Genomic DNA, 20,831 nt, shown 5'->3' with positions numbered 1-20,831 from the left:
TACAGAGAGGGAGGTGCTGGAAGTCTTAACGCGCATCAAGGTAGATAAATCTCCGGGACCTGATGAAATGTATCCCAGGACGTTATGGGAGGTTAGGGAGGAAATTGCGGGTCCCCTAGCAGAGATATTTGAATCATCCACCGCTACAGGTGAGGTGCCTGAAGATTGGAGGGTAGCAAATGTTGTGCCTTTGTTTAAGAAGGGCGGCAGGGAAAAGCCTGGGAACTACAGACCGGTGAGCCTGACATCTGTAGTGGGTAAGTTGTTAGAGGGTATTCTGAGGGACAGGATCGACAGGCATTTGGAGAGGCAGGGACTAATTAGGAACAGTCAGCATGGTTTTGTGAGAGGAAAATCATGTCTCTCGAATTTGATTGAGTTTTTTGAAGGGGTAACCAAGAAGATAGATGAGGGCTGTGCAGTAGACGTGGTCTACATGGACTTCAGCAAAGCCTTTGACAAGGTACCGCATGGTAGGTTGTTACATAAGGTTAAATCTCATGGGATCCAAGGTGAGGTAGCCAATTGGATACAAAATTGGCTTGACGACAGAAGACAGAGGGTGGTTGTAGAGGGTTGTTTTTCAAACTGGAGGCCTGTGTCCAGCGGTGTGCCTCGGATCGGTGCTGGGTCCGCTGTTATTTGTTATTTATATTAATGATTTGGATGAGAATTTAGGAGGCATGGTTAGTAAGTTTGCAGATGACACCAAGATTGGTGGCATTGTGGACAGTGAAGAAGGTTATCTAGGATTGCAACGGGATCTTGATAAATTGGGCCAGTGGGCCGATGAATGGCAGATGGAGTTTAATTTAGATAAATGTGAGGTGATGCATTTTGGTAGATCGAATCGGGCCAGGACCTACTCCGTTAATGGTAGGGCGTTGGGGAGAGTTATAGAACAAAGAGATCAAGGAGTACAGGTTCATAGCTCCTTGAAAGTGGAGTCACAGGTGGATAGGGTGGTGAAGAAGGCATTCAGCATGCTTGGTTTCATTGGTCAGAACATTGAATACAGGAGTTGGGATGTCTTGTTGAAGTTGTACAGGGCATTGGTGAGGCCACACTTGGAGTACTGTGTACAGTTCTGGTCACCCTATTATAGAAAGGATATTATTAAACTAGAAGGAGGGCAAAAAAGATTTACTAGGGTGCTACCAGGACTTGATGGTTTGACTTATAGGGAGAGGTTAGACAGACTGGGACTTTTTTCCCTGGAGAGTAGGAGGTTAAGGGGTGATCTTATAGAAGTCTATAAAATAATGAGGGGCATTGATAAGGTAGATAGTCAAAACCTTTTCCCAAAAGTAGGGGAGTCTATAACGAGGGGGCATAGATTTAAGGTGAAAGGGGAGAGATACAAAAGGGTCCAGAGGGGCAATTTTTTCACTCAAAGGGTGGTGAGTGTCTGGAACGAGCTGCCAGAGGCAGTAGTAGAGGCGGGTACAATTTTGTCTTTTAAAAAGCATTTGGACAGTTACATGGGTAAGATGGGTATAGAGGGATATGGGCCAAGTGCAGGCAATTGGAACTAGCTTAGTGGTATAAACTGGGCGACATGGACATGTTGGGCCGAAGGGCCTGTTTCCATGTTGTAACTTCTATGATTCTATGATTCTAATCCTGGGCTTTCCTCTGCTCCTGCCTCTGTACTGATGCTATGAGTTGGAGGTTATGCTGTTTTCACACTTTGTGATGGTTCTGAGTGTCTCAGTACTCATTTGACAGCATAGAGCTTCATAGACTTTACAGTAATGGAAATTTTGGGATCGATTTTCAAAACTAGTGTTACAAAACCGCCCCCCCCCCCCCCAGTACATGTCATTGTTAAACTTACAGCAAAGCAGTGTGGGAATGAATGGGGCAGTGCAGTGTCTCAGTGTGTCATAGTTGAAGAGAGTGGGAATGGTGGGTCAGTGGAGTGTGTTATAGTCGGAGAGAGTGGGAATGGTGGGTCAGTGGAGTGTGTTATAGTCGGAGAGAGTGGGAATGGTGGGTCAGTGGAGTGTGTTATAGTCGGAGAGAGTGGGAATGGTGGGTCAGTGCAGTGTCTCAGTGTGTCATAGTTGAAGAGAGTGGGAATGGTGGGTCAGTGCAGTGTGTCTCTGTTATAGTCGGAGAGAGTGGAAATGAATGGTGGGTCAGTGCAGTGTTTCTGTGTGTTATAGTTGGAGAGAGTGGGAATGGTGGGTCAGTGCAGTGTCTCTGTGTGTTATAGTCAGAGAGAGTGGGAATGGTGGGTCAGTACAGTGTCTCTGTGTGTTATAGTCGGAGAGAGTGGGAATGGTGGGTCAGTACAGTGTCTCAGTGTGTTATAGTCGGAGAGAGTGGGAATGAATAGTGGGGCAGTGCAGTGTGCGTCGGCTGGGATAGTGTGTACCTTCCCTGGTCGGACTTTTGAGTGCTGTTAGCAAAGTGAGTCACAAGGCAATTTAAATGGTGAAAACAGTACTGATTGTATTTGTCACTGCTTGTGTGTGAATGATTTGATGAACAATAGTCCCCGTATTTTAGAAAATATTCAGCGTTTGAAAAGACCAGTCGATAAAAGCAATCTGGATAAGCGACTGAGGTCAAAAATGGTTTGGATTCCTGTAGAAGACCTGATTTGCCAAACCTTCTTAAACTAGCTCTGGTGTGAGATCTTCAGGCACCTTTACCAATTATTGGATTTGCCTGGTTTGTTTGACTGCTTTTGGAGTTCGTTATCCACCCCAACACCGATCATACCCCGAGAGAGTTGAGAAGGGTAGAGAAACCATTCATCCATGTATCCATCACCTCTGGAAACAAACCACACAGTCATTAAAACCAGCAGAGCCGGTCACAGGTTTCAACCGCACTGTGCACTGGGAGTGAAGCATTCTGTGTAGCTGTGGGGAGGGTTTCAGGCTGTTACTCATACTGGGGTGATCTCGGGTATTCAGCATAGGGTTTGTAGCGGAGAGGCGTATACGACTGCGATGCATACTTGTACAAGCCAGTCTGATGATTAGTGATACTGTGTTCTCACTCAAAGTCCTGATACATTTGTTTGTGGCGATTGGGGTCTGTATGTTGGTTGTACTTGTCGGCTTGATAATCGCTCTCACTACATTCAGAGCCACTTGCCAGCTGGTTCCCGTTGTCAATGATGGGATAGTTGGGAATGGAGCAGTACTTGGGGTCATACACCTGCCGACTCAACCCATAGACTGTCATTCCTTTCTGCGAAGCCCCTTGATTTGTTCCCATCTGCAGTGACACGATGGTGGAATCACATTTCTCAGTGCCCAGTTTGTTATCAAAGATGAGTCTCCGTGTCCCTGGAGCGGTCATACCAGCCTGAAAACCAGCAACACGATAAGTAAACAATGTACCTCGTCCCACCCTCTTTCCTCCCTCTCCCTCCCTCCCCCCCCCCACCCCCACAACATCCTCCGCCTTCCAACCCCCTCCGCTCACCCCCTCCACTCTGCCCCCCACCCTCCGCTCACCCCCTCCACTCTGCCCCCCACCCTCCGCTCACCCCCTCCACTCTGCCCCCCACCCTCCGCTCACCCCCTCCACTCTGCCCCCCACCCTCCGCTCACCCCCTCCGCTCTGCCCCCCACCCTCCGCTCACCCCCTCCGCTCTGCCCCCCACCCTCCGCTCACCCCCTCCACTCTGCCCCCCACCCTCCGCTCACCCCCTCCACTCTGCCCCCCACCCTCCGCTCACCCCCTCCACTCTGCCCCCCACCCTCCGCTCACCCCCTCCACTCTGCCCCCCACCCTCCGCTCACCCCCTCCACTCTGCCCCCCACCCTCCGCTTATCCCCTTCATTCCGCTCCCCACCCTCAGCTCATCCTTCCCCAGATCCTCCATTCCCCCTGCACCCTCCCCCCACCCTCTGCTCACCTCACCCTCCGCACTCTCCGACCCCTCCGCCCTCCCCTTACCCTCCGTCCCCCTTACCTTCCGCCCCCTCAGTCTCTGCCTCCCCGCCTCCCCCATCATTCTATTGACACCCCCACCTTATATCATCTTTCCCGTACCGTCTATCCTGGTAACATCAACACTGCACCCCTGACACATTAACTTTATTTCCCCACACCACTGAAAGGGTTAATGCCTCCATTTAATAGCAGACAAAGACATTTGATATGATTGTGTTTTCATACAGTGTTATTTTCAGGAAGGAGTCAGTGTTTTCCAAACATGTCAACATCCCTCCTCCTGTCCCTAACACTTCAGTCTTTTCCATACCTGTGTTGCACCCTTGTTGGTTCCCATTTGGAGGCTAATGGTGGTCTGGTCAAGCGGTTTCTCGACTCCAGTTTTTGGGTCATATAGATGCCTTCTGGTACCGTAGGCCGTCATCCCCTGCTGGCTGGCAAACTTATTCGTCCCCATCTGGGAGAAAAACAGATACAAATCAGGATGGAAAAGAGGGAGTGAAGTCACCTCGCTTGGTGGATGCAGCTTCTCTTTCAGCAAAGGATGCCTCACTGATGGGAATGAAGAAGTCTTCTCACTCTGAGGAGGCCTCCTCATTCTGGGGGATGAACCCCTCATTCTGACAGAAAACCAGCCTCCTCATTCTGGATCAGGGTGAGGACATGATCTTCCCAGAATATCAAATGTTAGGAGTATTGGTATTTCCCACACTACCGTGTGCGCCCAGTACGGTTCCACCCCACCCGGTGTGCGCCCAGTACGGTTCCACCCCACCCGGTGTGCGCCCAGTACGGTTCCACCCCCCCCCCCCCCCCGGGTGTGCGCCCAGTACGGTTCCACCCCACCCGGTGTGCGCCCAGTACGGTTCCACCCCACCCGGTGTGCGCCCAGTACGGTTCCACCCCCCCCCCCCCCCCGGGTGTGCGCCCAGTACGGTTCCACCCCACCCGGTGTGCGCCCAGTACGGTTCCACCCCCCCCCCCCCCGGGTGTGCGCCCAGTACGGTTCCACCCCCCCCCCCCCCGGGTGTGCGCCCAGTACGGTTCCACCCCCCCCCCCCCCCGGGTGTGCGCCCAGTACGGTTCCACCCCACCGGGTGTGCGCCCAGTACGGTTCCACCCCCCCCCCCCCGGGTGTGCGCCCAGTACGGTTCCACCCCACCCCCCCCGGGTGTGCGCCCAGTACGGTTCCACCCCACCCCCGGGTGTGGGCCCAGTACGGTTCCACCCCCCCCCCGGGTGTGGGCCCAGTACGGTTCCACCCCCCCCGGGTGTGCGCCCAGTACGGTTCCACCCCCCCCCCCGGGTGTGGGCCCAGTACGGTTCCACCCCCCCCCCGGGTGTGGGCCCAGTACGGTTCCACCCCCCCCCCGGGTGTGCGCCCAGTACGGTTCCACCCCCCCCCCCCCCGGGTGTGCGCCCAGTACGGTTCCACCCCCCCCCCCCCGGGTGTGCGCCCAGTACGGTTCCACCCCCCCCCCGGGTGTGCGCCCAGTACGGTTCCACTCCACCCCCCGGTGTGCGCCCAGTACGGTTCCACCCCCCCCCCCCCCCCGGTGTGCGCCCAGTACGGTTCCACTCCACCCCCCGGTGTGCGCCCAGTACGGTTCCACCCCCCCCCGGGTGTGCGCCCAGTACGGTGCCCCTTTCCCCCTCCCCACCCCAGTGTGCGCCCAGTACGGTGCCCCTTTCCCCCTCCCCACCTCAGTTTGGCCAGACGGTACCCCCACAGTGTGCGCCCAGTACAGTGCCGCCCCCCCCCCCCCCCCCCCGAGATGTGCATCCAGTACGGTTCCCCCCCCCCCCCCCCCCCACCTTGGTGTGCGGCCAGTACGGTGCCCCCCGGGTGTGCAGCCAGTATGGTACCCCTCCCCATGTCTGGGCTGTTGTACCTGGAGTCCAATGATATTCTGTCCTGCTTTTAGTGTCTCGCTATTGAAAGCTCGCTGTTGTTTCTCTGCGTATTTTACACCAATGTCAGATCTTGTGTAGTAGCCTTTTGTCTTTGCCTGTGTGGAATAAGAACTTAGCTTTGCCTCTAGTGATGAGTGAGTTAAACATTCTATCAAATAATTGCAGAGTGTTGATATTTGGACAGTCACAGCTGAAGCACTCACCATGCTAGCCAGGGCCATGAGTGTAGTCTGAACCTGGGTCAAGTTACAATTCTCATATAAATCATTGGCTTCAAAGATGTCGTGAAGTTTCACTCCATATTTTGTGATTGCTTTGATAAAGTTCCCAATGTTCTCCAGCTGTGGACAAAGAGCAAACATGAACACTACAAACAAACCCCACTTCTAGGAACTGGCTGCCCGATACTGTACCAGATTAGGGCGCGAGAGCCAGGGCTCTTAGTTACTGGGTTAGGCTACGAAAGTTACGGCTACTTGTGGAAACACAGGCTTAGAAAGAATATGACCGAGGCTTTTAAAATGAGTAAGCAACTGGATGCAGTCTAGTTGGATAAGCTATTATAATAGATAGGATGGTAGAACCGAAGGGCATGCAAATAAAAACCTTAGGCAAAGAGTTAGGTTAAATGCCCAGAATTATTTCTTTTCCCAGAGTCATCATTCCCGGAACAAAAAGCTGAGGCGGGCAGTGGGTATGGATTCACTACACTATTTTAACAGGGAACATATCTCTAGTTATGGGGTTAAGTTGCTAGTTAGTTGGGGCTGAAAGGAGCCTGATTGTCTTAGGGAGCCGGAGAGGATCCTGATTGGCTGAGAGTTTTGTACCTCTCCCTGAAAATTGCATGGTTAGGCCTCACATCTTGTGGCTGCACCATGTCTGGATGGAGTGGCCTTGGGTGTCATTTTTTTCCCGCCCTTTCCCTACGTGCCATTGTCCCTTCTAAGCCTGTCTTTCTGTAAGTTAACTTTTGCAGCCAATCATGATAAGAGGCCTAAGCTTAGATGTCACTCTAGTAACATTCTTAAAAAAAAGAATCGTGGTTAGTCATACTGGATCTTGCTTTATAAATCCTTGCTGGCTGCTTTTATTACTATGCAGATCCTGCTGCAGCCTGCACCTTGGGATCGTTTCCATTATTTACCTGTTTTGATAATGGGTTGATCAGCCTGTAGTTGTGTCTGGATCAGATTTGTTCCCCTTAAATATAGTTAGCATATGTTTGCTAGCTTGCAGTCCTAAAGAAGCTCAACAGCGCCCAATGATATTTCACGATAGCCAAGGACCTGCACATTTCCTTCCTGCTCATTGATATTTAAGCTCTTAGACCTCCACCCTCTGGAAAGGATTCCCTTTTTTGGGTGTAAAGCTTTTGTATATCTTGTCTTTAGACTCTTTGGAAACTTGCTGAGATTAAACAGGGAACTTGAAGTCCAAAGATTGATAATGAGCCTGTTTCTGTTCTTGCACTCAGTAACGTCCTCTCTCTCAGTCTGTCTGCCAGATGTGGTGTTGCAGAGCTGGTGCCTGGTTTTCATCACTTACCACAACTATCTCATCTGTGCTGGATCTCGAGGAACGTCTACTCGACACAAAGATCTCATGGAATACAAGGTTTCGTCTTGAAGCAACAAGTTAAATTGAAGAATTATAAAAAGGGAATAATCCAGGCCTGTAAAATGCATCTAATGGGGAAAGGTAGCCTAGTGGTTACAGTACTGGACCAGCATCTCCGAGATTGAGTGTTCAAATCTCACCATGGCAAGCTGCGAAAATGTATTCAATCTGGGAATCTGTGGGCTGGCACCAGGTAAAAACCCAACTGTTTCACTATTGTCCTTCAGGGAAGGGAACCCGCCGTTCTTACCTCGTCTGGTCTACATGTGACTGCCACACTATGTGGTTGACTCCTAATTCTCTCGGGGTAACTGGGAATGGCCAATAAACCCTGTCGCCCACATAGAATTATAGAATGGTTACAACACGAAAGGAGGCCATTCGGCCCTTTGAGCCCATCCCGGCTCTCTGCAAGAGCAAATCCAGCTAGTTCCACTTCCCGCCGTATCCCTGTAGCCCTGCAAATTTTTTCCCTTTGAGTACTTATCCAATTCCTTTTTGAAAGCCATGATTGAATCTGCCTCCACCACCCCCTCGGGCAGTGCATTCCAGATCCTAATCACTCGCTGTGTTTTTAAAAAAAAAGTTTTCTCATGTCGCCTTTGGTTCTTTTGCCAATCACCTTAAATCTATGTTCTCTGGTTCTTGACCCTTCTGCCATTGGGAACAGTTTCTCTCTATCTACTCTGTCTAGACCCCTCATGGTTTTGAATACTTCTATCTGATCTCCTCTCAACCTTCTCTGCTCTAAGGAGAACAACCCCAACTTCTCCAGTCTATCCACGTAATTGAAGTCCCTCATCCCTGGAATCATTCTAGTAAATCTCTTCTGCATCCTCTGTAAGGCCTTCACATCTTTCCTAAAGTGCGGTGCCCAGAACTGGACACAATACTCCAGTTGTGGCGGAACCAGTGTTTTATAAAGGTTCATCATATCCTCCTTGCTTTTGTACTCTCTGCCTCTGTTTATAAAGCCCAGGATGCCGTATGCTTTCTTAACCTTTTTCTTAACCCGCCCTGCCACCTTCAACAATTTATGCACATATACCCCCAGATCTCTCTGTTCCTGCTCCCCTTTAAAAATTGTACCCTTTAGTTTATATTGCCTCTCCTCGTTCTTCCTACCAAAATGTTTCACTTCACACTTTTCTGCATTGAATTTCATCTGCCACATGTCTGCCCATTTCACCAGCCTGTCTGTATCCTCTTGAAGTCTATCACTATCCTCCTCACTGTTCACTACCCTTGCAAGTTTTGTGTCATCTACAAATTTTGAAATTGTGCCCTGTACACCCAAGTCTAAGTCATTAATATATATCAAGAAAAGCAATGGTCCTAGTACTGACCCCTGGGGAACACCACTGTTCACCTCCGAGATCCCGAGAACAAATAGATATTTAAAAGATTGTTAATTTAAATGAGGGCTAGATGAGCTGAGCGCCCCTGTCTGGGGTTCCAGGTGCTAATGTGGCTGATGATGCTTCAATTCAGCAAAATATGATACAAGCTGAATATTTGACAGGTGTGTGTGTAGACTCACTGTTTCTGCTTATTGATGTTGTAGATAAGGGCCATGGCGTTTTTGAAAAACTAACCAATCAAAGCATAGGGCATTCAGGCTGCTAACAGTCCATACTTGCACACAATGCCAGTCAGTTGCCTATGAATGCCATGTACAGAAACGTTTTAAATCGTTAACACATCACCTGATGCCAGTTCTGTGGGGAGTCACTAATCTTCCTCACTGAGCCAGGTTGTAGTTTGTTAATGAGCCTTAAAGAGAAGGAAATACAGGATGAAAACTAATTGTATTTTAAATGTGAATATAACAGAGGGAAATACTTACAGTGATGGAGTTCTTTTGTAAAATAATATTTCACCAGGCCAGTACTGAGGCTGCACACTGCAAGGCATTACAGGATGGGGCAGGTTGGCAGTGCAAGGCATTACAGGATGGGGCAGGTTGGCAGTGCAAGGCATTACGGGATGGGGCAGGTTGGCATTGCAAGGCATTACGGGATGGGGCAGGTTGGCAGTGGAAGGCATTACGGGATGGGGCAGGTTGGCACTACAAGGCATTACAGGATGGGGCAGGATGGCACTGCCTGGCATTACAGGATGGTGTAGAGAGGTACTGCTGGGCATTACAGGTTAGGGTAGGGTGGCACTGCCTGGCGTTACCTGTAGAAAATGTCGAGTTGCTGTGGTAGGTGATTCATGCACACACACTGATGCTGTGGTGAGCTTGCTGCAAATGCAGGTTGGGTCTTATGATTTCTAGACTTGGATACCTCTGTTCTTTGAACTGTGGCTCGGATATTTCTGATAGTTTTGCTTACTCGCACAGTATGACTCCATTTTTCAGCCCCTCCATTAGGTTCTCTGTAAGAGTTGCTCCAGTTACATCTTCAATCCACCTCCGAATATCGTCATCTTTCTGTGAGTCGTACTTCTGGGCAATCTGTGGGTCAGACATCAGATTTAGGTCCAGGTGAAACCATTCAACACACGGTGCTGATATTTGTACCGGGTGCTGTTTGTGTAGTGCCACAAATTAAAAATTCTCATTCTCGTGTTTAAATCCCTTCATGGCAGGGAGAGAGAAACTAGAGAGCAATAAAAGGCCTCCACTGGCCCCTTGCCTCAGCCCATCTGCTGAAATCCTCCCTGTCTCTAACCTCCTCCAGCCCTACAACCCCCTTCCCAAGAACTCTCCGAGCGTCCGACTCAGGCCTCTTGTATATCCCTCCCTTCACCCCATCATTCAGCCACATTCTTCCTCTCCACCTCCCTCTCCTCCGTAAAACCCACCTCTTTGATCAAGTTTTTGGTCATCCCTCCTAATATCTCCTCCTTTGGCTCATTTTGGTCCATTTTTTTCTAATTACGCTTCTGTGAAGTGTCTTGGGACATTTTTGTATGATGAAGGCACTATATAAATGCAGATTGTTGTATTTGTAGAGAGGCAGAGAACGCAGGCAAGGTGAGAGAAACACAGAAGAGACAGACTTCAGATCTTGGATAGTATAACCTCTGGCCTCAGTCCCCCATGGCTTCTAATGTAATGTGGCATAGTCTTGCATTTAACTAGTTTTCGGTTCAGTTGCTCTATCCATGAGGTATTTTCTGGCTCACCCTCCGATTTTTTTTCCCCCACCATCTTAGGAGTGCCCAGTGCTCTGTCCTCTCGCACTCTATTCCTTCAGCTGCCCTTCACTCATCTCATAATCCAACCTGTTTATTTCCCTCCATTTATTAGTTTCCTCCATGCTCACCACCTCCAGTCCTCCCTCCCTCCCTCCGTGCTCACCACCTCCAGCCCCCCCTCCGTGCTCACCACCTCCAGCCCTCCCTCCGTGCTCACCACCTCCCGCCCTCCCTCCGTGCTCACCACCTCCCGCCCTCCCTCCGTGCTCACCACCTCCCGCCCTCCCTCCGTGCTCACCACCTCCCGCCCTCCCTCCGTGCTCACCACCTCCCGCCCTCCCTCCGTGCTCACCACCTCCCGCCCTCCCTCCGTGCTCACCACCTCCCGCCCTCCCTCCGTGCTCACCACCTCCCGCCCTCCCTCCGTGCTCACCACCTCCCGCCCTCCCTCCGTGCTCACCACCTCCCGCCCTCCCTCCGTGCTCACCACCTCCCGCCCTCCCTCCGTGCTCACCACCTCCCGCCCTCCCTCCGTGCTCACCACCTCCCGCCCTCCCTCCGTGCTCACCACCTCCCGCCCTCCCTCCGTGCTCACCACCTCCCGCCCTCCCTCCGTGCTCACCACCTCCCGCCCTCCCTCCGTGCTCACCACCTCCCGCCCTCCCTCCGTGCTCACCACCTCCCGCCCTCCCGCTATGTACAGACTAATTCACTACAACTTGGTATTCTCTGAGCACTTTAATAGGACAATGAAAACCGTGGTTTTTTTCAATTCTTCACATCTTTCACAAGTCTCACCAACGTTATTGACACTCTTTGCCTCACTATATCCTCTGATCTCAAGTGGAGCTCCTACATCTCCTCCATTTCTAAAGCTGCCTCCAAGGAGCTTGCTTTCCTCTTGTGCCAAATACATCTCGCAACAACTTAAGTGTGTGTGAAGCCCAGGATTTGGATCCTGCTCTCGTACTTTGGGCGGCTCTTCCAACAGCTCAAGAAATATCAAAAAATTACTGGAAGTACACAGCAGATCGGTCAGAATTGGCAAAGAGAAAAGACAGCTCTACTAAAAAATTCTATTCTATTTCAAGTACAGAAAATGCTGGAAATACAAAAGTCACAAAGCATCTGAAAGAAAAGACAGGTTCATATTTTGGATGTAATCCTTTGTCAAAACTGAAGGCATTTTACTAGGGTTGGGGGAGGGGAGAAACAACAAATACTCAAATCATAGTGGAAGTTAATGGGTTGAATGACCTGTACACTTCTTAATAGAAAATGGTTAGATGATATAACAAAGGATATTAAAAGAAACAAAGAATCTGCAACTAGTGGAGACAGTGAAGGACATGGGACAGGTTCACACCGGGGACAAAGGGACAGGACCACACCAAGAAGATGGGGGAGAAATCTTCGATAGAGACATTTAAGATGGGGGGATATAACTAATAAACTAATCAAACTTAAAGAGGATAAAACCCCTGGTCCAGATGGATTGCATCCGTGCATATTAAAAGAAGCTAGGGAAGAGATAGCAGATGGACTATTACATATATATATAAATTCATTACAAAAGAGAATTGTGCCAGAGGACTGGTGGACAGCTAATCTGATTCCTGTATTTAAAAAGGGAGATGGAACCAGTCCAGGGAACTGTAGAGCAATTACCTTAATGTCGGTGGTAGGAAAGATAATGGAATCCTTACTCAAAGATGTAATAGAAAAAATCTAAAAACTGAAAATATAATAAAGAACAGTCAGCATAGATTTCAAAAGGGAAGGTCATGTTTGACCAACTTCATTGAATTCTTTGAAGAAGTAACAGAAAGGGTAGACAAGGGTAATACAGTAGATGTAATATATTTGGATTTTCAAAAGGCCTTCAATAAGGTACCGCATAGTAGATTCATGACTAAGGTCAGAGCATGTGGAGTCAGGGGACAAGTCGCAGAATGGATAGCAAGTTGGCTACAAAACAGAAAACAGAGTTAAAGGTAGTTACTCAGACTGGCAAAAGTTAGGGAGTGGTGTTCAACAAGGATTGGTGCTGGGACCACTGTTGTTCACCATTTACATAAACAATTTGGAGTCAGAAGTACAATTTCAAAATTTGTTGACGACACCAAATTGGGGGGATGTAGTTAATACCGAGGAGGACAGCGACAAAATACAGAAAGACATTAATAAACTTGCAGAGTGACCATGTAATTGGCAAATGAATTTCAATGTAGAGAAGTGTGAGGTGGTGCATTTTGGTAGGACATACTCCTTGGATAATAAGAGTCTAAATGGGATAGAGGAGCAGAAGGATCTGCGGGTACAGATGCACAAGCCACTAAAAGTAGCAACACAGGTTAGTAAGACCATTAAAAAAAAAAGCAAACCAAGCACTGAGGTTCATTTCTAGAGGGATGTAATTGAAAAGCAGAGAAGTTATGTTAAACTTGTATAGAACCTTGGTTAGACCACACTTGGAGTACTGGATATAGAGGCACTTGAGAAGGTGCAAAAAAGATTTACTAGGATGATACCAGAACTGAGAGGTTAGACCTATCAGGAAAGATTGAGCAGGTTGGGGCTCTTTTCTCTAGAAAACAGAAGACTGAGGGAAGACCTGATTGAGGTCTTTAAGATTATGAAAGGATTCGATAGGGTAGACTTAGAGAAGATGTTTCTACTTGTGGGGAAGACCAGAACTAGGGGCCACAAACATAAGATAGTCACTTATAAATCCAATAGGGAATTCAGGAGAAACTTCTTTACCCAGAGAGTGGTTAGAATGTGGAACTCGCTACCACATGGAGTAGTTGAGGTGATTAGCATAGATGTATTTAAGGGGAAGCTAGATCAACTCATGAGGGAGAAAGGAATAGAAGGTTAGATGAAGTAGGGTGGGAGGAGGCTCATGTGGAGCATAAACAGCATGGACCTGTTGGGCCAAATGGCCTGTTTCTGTGCTGTACATTCCATGTAAAAGAAAAAAATAGTTCCAGTTCCATAGAACAAATAACCGGGCAACATCTCGGAAATAGGTCACCCTCTCCCCACCAGAACTGTCTATGTCTGAAATGCCAACCCACCTCTCCTCCCCAGTATTCAAGTATACAGTCATCAGTCCCTCCTCAAAAAAACCAACCCTTGTGACCCCTCTGTCCTTGCAAATGACTGACCCATCTCCAACCTCCCTTTCCTCTCCAAAGTCCTTGAACGTTTTGTCGCTTCCCAAATTCGTGCCCATCTTTCCCGCAACTCCATGTTTGAATTCCTTCAATCAGGTTTCCGCCCTGCCACAGTACTGAAACGGCCCTTATCAAAGTCACAAATGACATCCTATGTGACTGTGACCGTGGTAAACTATCCCCCCTCATCCTTCTCGACCTGTCTGCAGCCTTTGACACATTTGACCACACCATCCTCCTCCAACGCCTCTCCTTTGTTGTCCAGCTGGGTGGGACTGCACTCGCCTGGTTCTGTTCCTATCTATCCAGTCGTAGCCAGAGAATTACTTGCAATGGCTTCTTATCCCGCACCGTTACCTCTGGAGTCCCCCAAGGATTTATCCTTGGCCCCCTCCTATTTCTTATCTACATATTGCCCCTCGTTGACATCATCCGAGAACACGACGTCAGGTTCCATATGTACGCTGTCATACCTCACCAATCAGGTTTCCGCCCTGTCACAGTCCAAGTCACACACCATCCTGACTTGGAAACATATCGCCGTTCCTTCATCGTCGCTGGGTCAAAATCCTGGAACTCCCTTCCTAACAGCACTGTGGGAGAACCTTCACCACACGGACTGCAGCGGTTCAAGAAGGCAGCACACCACCACCTTCTCAAGGGTAATTAGGGATGGGCAATAAATACCGGCCTCACCAGCGACGCCCACATCCCATGAACGAATAAAAAAAAACCACCACCTCTCCATCCCTCCACTGCCTCTGATTCGTCATGCTGTTAGTCCTACATCCAGTATTTCCACCAATTAAATATTGGGAAGATCAAAGCCATTGTCTTCGGTCCTAGCCACTGACTCCATCTCTCTCCCTGCCCCTGTCTGAGGCTGAACCAGACCGTTCGCAACCTTGGCATGCAATTTGACCTCGAGCTGAGCTTCTGACCCAATATCCTCTCCATCATCAAAACTTTGTTACCTCTAGACTTGACTATTCCATTGCTCTCCAAGCCAGCCTCCCATCTTCCACCTCCGTAAACTTGAGCTCATCCAAAACTCTGCTGCAAGTATCCTAACTCGCATCAAGTCCCATTCACCCATCACACCTGTGCTCGCTGACCTACATTGGTTCCCGAACCAGCAGTGCCTCGATTTAAAAATTGTCATCCTTGTTTTCAAATCTCTCCATGGCCTCGCCCCTCCCTACCTCTGTAACCTCCTCCAGCCTAACAATCCTCAGAGATCTCTGCGCTCCTCCAATTCTAGTCTCTTGTGCATCCCCGATTTTAATCGCTGCACCATTGGTGGCCGTGCTTTCAGCTGCCTGGGCCTTAAGCTCTGGAATTCCTTCCCTAAGCCTCTCCACCTCTCTCTCCTCTATAAGACACTCCTTAAAACCCACCTCTTTGACCAAGCTTTTGGTCACCTGCCCTAATATCTCCTTATGTGGCTCAGAGTCATATTTTGTTTGATCGCTCCTGTGAAGCGCTTTGGGATGTTTTACTACATTAAAGTCACTATATAAATTCAAGTTGTTGTATCTAACCTGTGCTGTACCTGCCCTGGGAGTGTTTGACGGGACAGTGTAGAGGGAGCTTTACTCTGTATCTAACCTGTGCTGTACCTGCCCTGGGAATGTTTGATGGGACAGTGTAGAGGGAGCTTTACTCTGTATCTAACCTGTGCTGTACCTGCCCTGGGAATGTTTGATGGGACAGTGTAGAGGGAGCTTTACTCTGTATCTAACCTGTGCTGTACCTGCCCTGGGAATGTTTGATGGGACAGTGTAGAGGGAGCTTTACTCTGTATCTAACTTGTGCTGTACCTGCCCTGGAAACGTTTAACAGCGATGCCAAAAGTAGGAAACTGTTTAATTCTGAAGAACTAACATCCATTCGCTCGCACAGAAAATGATTCAAATAGAATGAAATATGAAGAGCAGAGTGCAACTGAAAATTTAAGTTAGGAAAGAATTGCTGCCAAAATTTTTCATTTGAATAAGTTGTTATACCAGTTGTTTCTGCACTGCACTCAGTGGTGTCCATAGTCCAGCTATTGTTCCTTCACTTAACTTCCATCCTCCTTCAGCCTTTTGTACACAGTAATAGTTCCACTATTGTCAGTAAGACTGCAGTTAAACTGTATTAATATTAGTCCCAGTGAGACGCAGAAATCACAGATACATCCAAAGTGGAAATATTTATAAACTGGAAGTTTCAGGGACTGAAGAACTCACAGCTGCCCCCACTTTGTAAACTCTGAGTGATGGTTTGTAATAACACAGATAAAACATACAAGAGGTTCCCTCCCCCAGACACCAGACGCAGACTGGAGCCACGCCACATCTGCTCTTTAATTGCTGACTACTGGCTGTGGTGCAGGTCCTGTGGATCCCAATGTTTCAGGAGGTTAAATCTCTCCTGTTTGGTTTATCTTAACTCTGCATTTCTCTGACTGTTTTGGACACTCATTTCCCAACTCCTCTTCGAATCTGATTCATCGAGCTAGCTAATATTTAAAGGAATGTTTGTAGAGATTACCACATGTCAGTTTACTTATGTGAACAGAGCAGAAACCTTTAGCAGTTATCTGTGAGTCTCTAATCACAACCCAATATTAATAAAGCCGATCAGAATTGTAGATAAAATGTCTTGGGAGCTTGTCGTTACCCAGCAATATTCAGGTAGCTTCCCTTATTCTGTACTCACACAATTTTAGTACACGTGAAAGGAAAGGCTAGTCCCTACCTTGCGATTCACCTCAGCAGTCAGTCCGTATGCAGGTCCCTTGTTGAAATGCACTGACATCTCTGAGCTGTATGATCAGGTTTGTTACAAGCTTAAAATCCCCACGAACAAGCACCTGCTCTCACTCTCGTCAGTTCTGAGAGTCCCACAAAATTCCCAAAACTTTTCAAACTCTTGAATTATTTGGGTCAGAAAGACCTGTCCTATTGGTTCAGAAGACAGCCAATCAGGACACAGTCTAGCTAACAATGCCAGTGACTCCCGCCTATTGGAATTTGAGAAAGTGTCGTCAGTTTTTCCATCTTGTCTGTTTGTGTTGGATCTGATCAGAGATTGGTTTGATTTCACATCAACATTTCAGAGTTAGATAGAAAAAATCTGAAATTTGCAGGATGTCAGCAGGAGAGTTCTGCTCTTTAGGGAAAGCAGCCAGTCCAGCTCCTGTAATGCACCAGCTTTCTCTGGGCAGCTCCTGTAATGCACCAGCTTTCTCTGGGCAGCTCCTGTAATGAACCAGCTTTCTCTGGACAATGCCTGTAATGAACCAGCTTTCTCTGGACAATGCCTGTAATGAACCAGCTTTCTCTGGACAATGCCTGTAATGAACCAGCTTTCTCTGGGCAGTTCCTGTAATTAACCAGGCTTCTCTGGACAGCTCCTGTAATGCACCAGGCTTCTCTGGGCAGTTCCTGTAATGCACCAGGCTTCTCTGGGCAATTCCTGTAATGAACCAACTTTCTCTGGGCAATGCCTGTAATGAACCAACTTTCTCTGGGCAATGCCTGTAATGAACCAGCTTTCTCTGGGCAATGCCTGTAATGAACCAGCTTTCTCTGGGCAGTCCCTGTAATGAACCAGCTTTCTCTGGGCAGTCCCTGTAATGAACCAGCTTTCTCTGGGCAGTCCCTGTAATGAACCAGCTTTCTCTGGGCAGTCCCTGTAATGAACCAGCTTTCTCTGGGCAATTCCTGTAATGAACCAACTTTCTCTGGGCAATTCCTGTAATGAACCAGCTTTCTCTGGGCAGTCCCTGTAATGAACCAGCTTTCTCTGGGCAGTCCCTGTAATTAACCAGGCTTCTCTGAGGAGCTGGGATCTGCTAAGCTTAAATCTTTGGCAAAATGGGGCAGATTTTCACAGAAATTGAAAATGCTTCAAGCTGAGGCCCAAAAATATCTTGAGTCATTCGCCATAAAATAGGAATTGAGTGTTTAATAGACTAATATTACGCAGCCAGTCTGAAGTTCAAGCCAATTACTGAACTAATTTAAACTGATACAAAATATGGAAAAATGATGGAGTCTCAATAGTGATGACACCACCTAGGGGTAAGATCAAGGAACCTCCATCATAAGGTCAGAAATGGGGATGTTTGCTGATGATTGCACTGTGTTCAGTTCCATTCGCAACCCCTCAGATAATGAAGCAGTCCGAGCCTGCATGCAGCAAGACCTGGACAACATCCAGGCTTGGGCTGATAAGTGGCAAGAAACATTTGCGCCAAGCAAGTGCCAGGCAATGACCATCTCCAACAAGAGAGAGTCTAACCACCTCCCCTTGACATTCAACGGCATTACCATCACCGAATCCCTCACCATCAACATCCTGGGGGTCACCATTGACCAGAAACTTAACTGGACCAGCCACATAAATACTGTGGCTACAAGAGCAGGTCAGAGGCTGGGTATTCTGCGGCAAGTGACTCACCTCCTGACTCCCCAAAGCCTTTCCACCATCTACAAGACACAAGTCAGGAGTGTGATAGAATACTCTCCACTTGCCTGGATGAGTGCAGCTCCAACAACACTCAAGAAGCTCAACACCATCCAGGACAAAGCAGCCCGCTTGATTGGCACCCCATCCACCAACCTAAACATTCACTCCCTTCACCACCGGCGCACCGTGGCTGCAGTGTGTACCATCCACAGGATGCACTGCAGCAACTCACCAAGGCTTCTTCGACAGCACCTCCCAAACCTGCGACCTCTACCACCTAGAAGGACAAGAGCAGCAGGCACATGGGAACAACACCATCTGCACGTTCCCCTCCAAGTCACACACCATCCTGACTTGGAAATATATCGCCGTTCCTTCATCGTCGCTGGGTCAAAATCCTGGAACTCCCTTCCTAACAGCACTGTGGGAGAACCTTCACCACACAGACTGCAGCGGTTCAAGAAGGCGGCTCACCACCACCTTCTCAAGGGCAATTAGGGATGGGCAATAAATGCCGGCCTCGCCAGCGAAACCCACATCCCATGAACGAATTAAAAAAGAGTAAACCTGAACCAAATTCAGTGAGTTAGGAATATTCAAAACCATAGAGGCTTCTTCACTCACATTCCCAGTGGAATAGATATTCACAGAATATCTTCACCTTCAAAGGGCAGTTCCGGGTAACAGTGCACGTCACTGCTCCAAGGAAGTTGTCCCTGAGGAGAAGGCCAAGAAATTGTTTTATTGTAAGATTTATCAGCGGAGCAGAGAGTTTCTCCAACAGGTATTCTGGGAATCTGTCAGAGTTCAATAAGAAATCCCAGTGGGAAACTGATCTCCAAATAAAGTGTGCTTCCAATTCACTGAAAATCTGGCATTTTAAACATTGTGCCTTTTTGAACAGATTAACCCTGTGTATCCTAAACATCTTTCTAATCAGAATTGCAACTAATCACATCTGGATTCCCAATTAGTCTCATGTTGACAGTGGCTAACGTATTGGACCAAATTGGACTAGACCAGGTGTTGCAGCAGAGGTTAGATGGGTCTTCTCACCTCCCCTAACATAGCTTGAGTTGGCATTGGTGTCGTTTTTGACAGAATATAAAGAATTTTTGTGATTTCTTGCAAACATCATAGAGCATCACTGATATTATGATTCTACCTCATAATGCCACACTTTTGTGAGACAGATGAGCCTTTCTGTATCTGCCATGAGACAAGAGTCAGCTTTTCCAGTTTGTGTCAGGGCCTTGTGCATTTGTTGGATATGTTATGTTGTTACTGAAAGGTCTGTATTCAGTTTTCTGGCTGATTATGTTCTTTCTGAATGGGATGGGACAGACTTAAAGAGATTGTTTTTTGTTATCTAGGAAGATGGTTAATTTAGACGGGAGAGAAATTTAGGGTCTCCCAGAGATAGGTATTAAGTTACAAGCATATGGGAGGAATAATCCAAACTCTTGTGGTAAAATAGACTGGACTACGATTTAAGTGTGACTCAAAAGTGTTACAGAAAATCATTGTGGGAAGTTTTAGACAAAGAGTTAAAGGAAGTGTGACAGCTCCTGCTGTAAGCAAGACTCTTAAAATATTGTAAGTGTGAGTCGTGGCTCAGCGGGAGCACTTGCGCTTCGGTCATGGGTTCAAATCCCACTCCAGAGACATGAGCCGATATCCAGGCTGACCCCACTCTAGTGCAGTACCGAGGGAGTGCTGCACTGTCGGAGGGGCAGTACCGAGGGAGCGCTGCACTGTCGGAGGGGCAGTACCGAGGGAGCGCTGCACTGTCGGAGGGGCAATACCGAGGCAGCGCTGCACTGTCGGAGGGGCAGTACAGAGGGAGCGCTGCACTGTCGGAGGGGCAGTACAGAGGGAGCGCTGCATTGTCAGAGGGGCAGTACCGAGGAGCACTGCACTGTCAGAGGGGCAGTACCGAGGGAGCGCTGCACTGTCAGAGGGGCAGTACCGAGGGAGCGCTACACTGTTGGAGGGGCAGTACCGAGGGAGCGCTGCACTGTCGGAGGGGCAGTACCGAGGGAGCGCTGCACTGTCGGAGGGGCAGTACCGAGGGAGCGCTGCACTGTCGGAGGGGCAGTACCGAGGGAGCGCTGCACTGTCGGAGGGGCAGTACCGAGGGAGCGCTGCACTGTCGGAGGGGCAGTACAGAGGGAGCGCTGCACTGTCGGAGGGGCAGTACAGAGGGAGCGCTGCATTGTCGGAGGGGCAGTACCGAGGAGCACCGCACTGTCAGAGGGGCAGTACCGAGGGAGCACTGCACTGTCGGAGGGGCAGTACCGAGCGAGCGCTGCACTGTCGGAGGGGCAGTACCGAGGGAGCGCTGCACTGTCGGAGGGGCAGTACCGAGGGAGCGCTGCACTGTCGGAGGGGCAGTACCGAGGGAGCGCTGCACTGTCGGAGGGGCAGTACCGAGGGAACGCTGCACTGTCGGAGGGGCAGTACCGAGGGAGCGGTGCACTGTCGGAGGGGCAGTACCGAGAGGGTGCTGCACTGTCGGAGGGTCCGTACCGAGAGGGTGCTGCACTGTCGGAGGGGCAGTGCCGAGGGAGTGCTGCACTGTCGGAGGGGCAGTAC

The 20,831-nt window shown here is 49.0% G+C and overlaps 1 protein-coding gene across 2 annotated transcripts; it reads right to left on the bottom strand.

Moving 5' to 3' along the window:
* Positions 1-224: 224 nt before the first annotated feature.
* On the bottom strand, positions 225-16,655 carry LOC137304335 (calponin-1-like). 2 transcript variants are annotated; one of them, XM_067972881.1, is made up of 7 exons: positions 16,521-16,655; positions 9,792-9,913; positions 9,159-9,225; positions 6,036-6,173; positions 5,811-5,927; positions 4,229-4,375; positions 225-3,324 (listed from the first exon to the last, which is right to left on the bottom strand). In XM_067972881.1, exons 1-7 carry the CDS (start codon positions 16,578-16,580, stop codon positions 3,010-3,012), a joined length of 966 nt encoding a protein of 321 aa, XP_067828982.1. In that variant the 5' UTR covers positions 16,581-16,655; the 3' UTR covers positions 225-3,009. The 2 variants fall into 2 exon arrangements, with proteins under 2 accessions (XP_067828982.1, XP_067828981.1); XM_067972880.1 differs by having other exon boundaries at positions 5,811-6,173.
* Positions 16,656-20,831: the final 4,176 nt, after the last annotated feature.

Source organism: Heptranchias perlo, chromosome 37 (genome assembly GCF_035084215.1).
Source record: "Heptranchias perlo isolate sHepPer1 chromosome 37, sHepPer1.hap1, whole genome shotgun sequence".
Taxonomy (NCBI): domain Eukaryota; kingdom Metazoa; phylum Chordata; class Chondrichthyes; order Hexanchiformes; family Hexanchidae; genus Heptranchias; species Heptranchias perlo.
This window is presented reverse-complemented; position numbering and strand designations above follow the sequence as displayed.

Excerpts from the sequence above, each read along its gene's own strand:
- LOC137304335 (XM_067972880.1), bottom strand. The coding sequence starts at position 16,580 with ATGTCAGTGCATTTCAACAAGGGACCTGCATACGGACTGACTGCTGAG. Across the intron at positions 6,174-9,158 it reads CCCCACAGAACTGGCATCAG|CTGGAGAACATTGGGAACTT; the intron begins GTGATGTGTTAA and ends CTTTGTCCACAG. Across the intron at positions 3,325-4,228 it reads CCAACAAGGGTGCAACACAG|GCTGGTATGACCGCTCCAGG; the intron begins GTATGGAAAAGA and ends GCTGGTTTTCAG.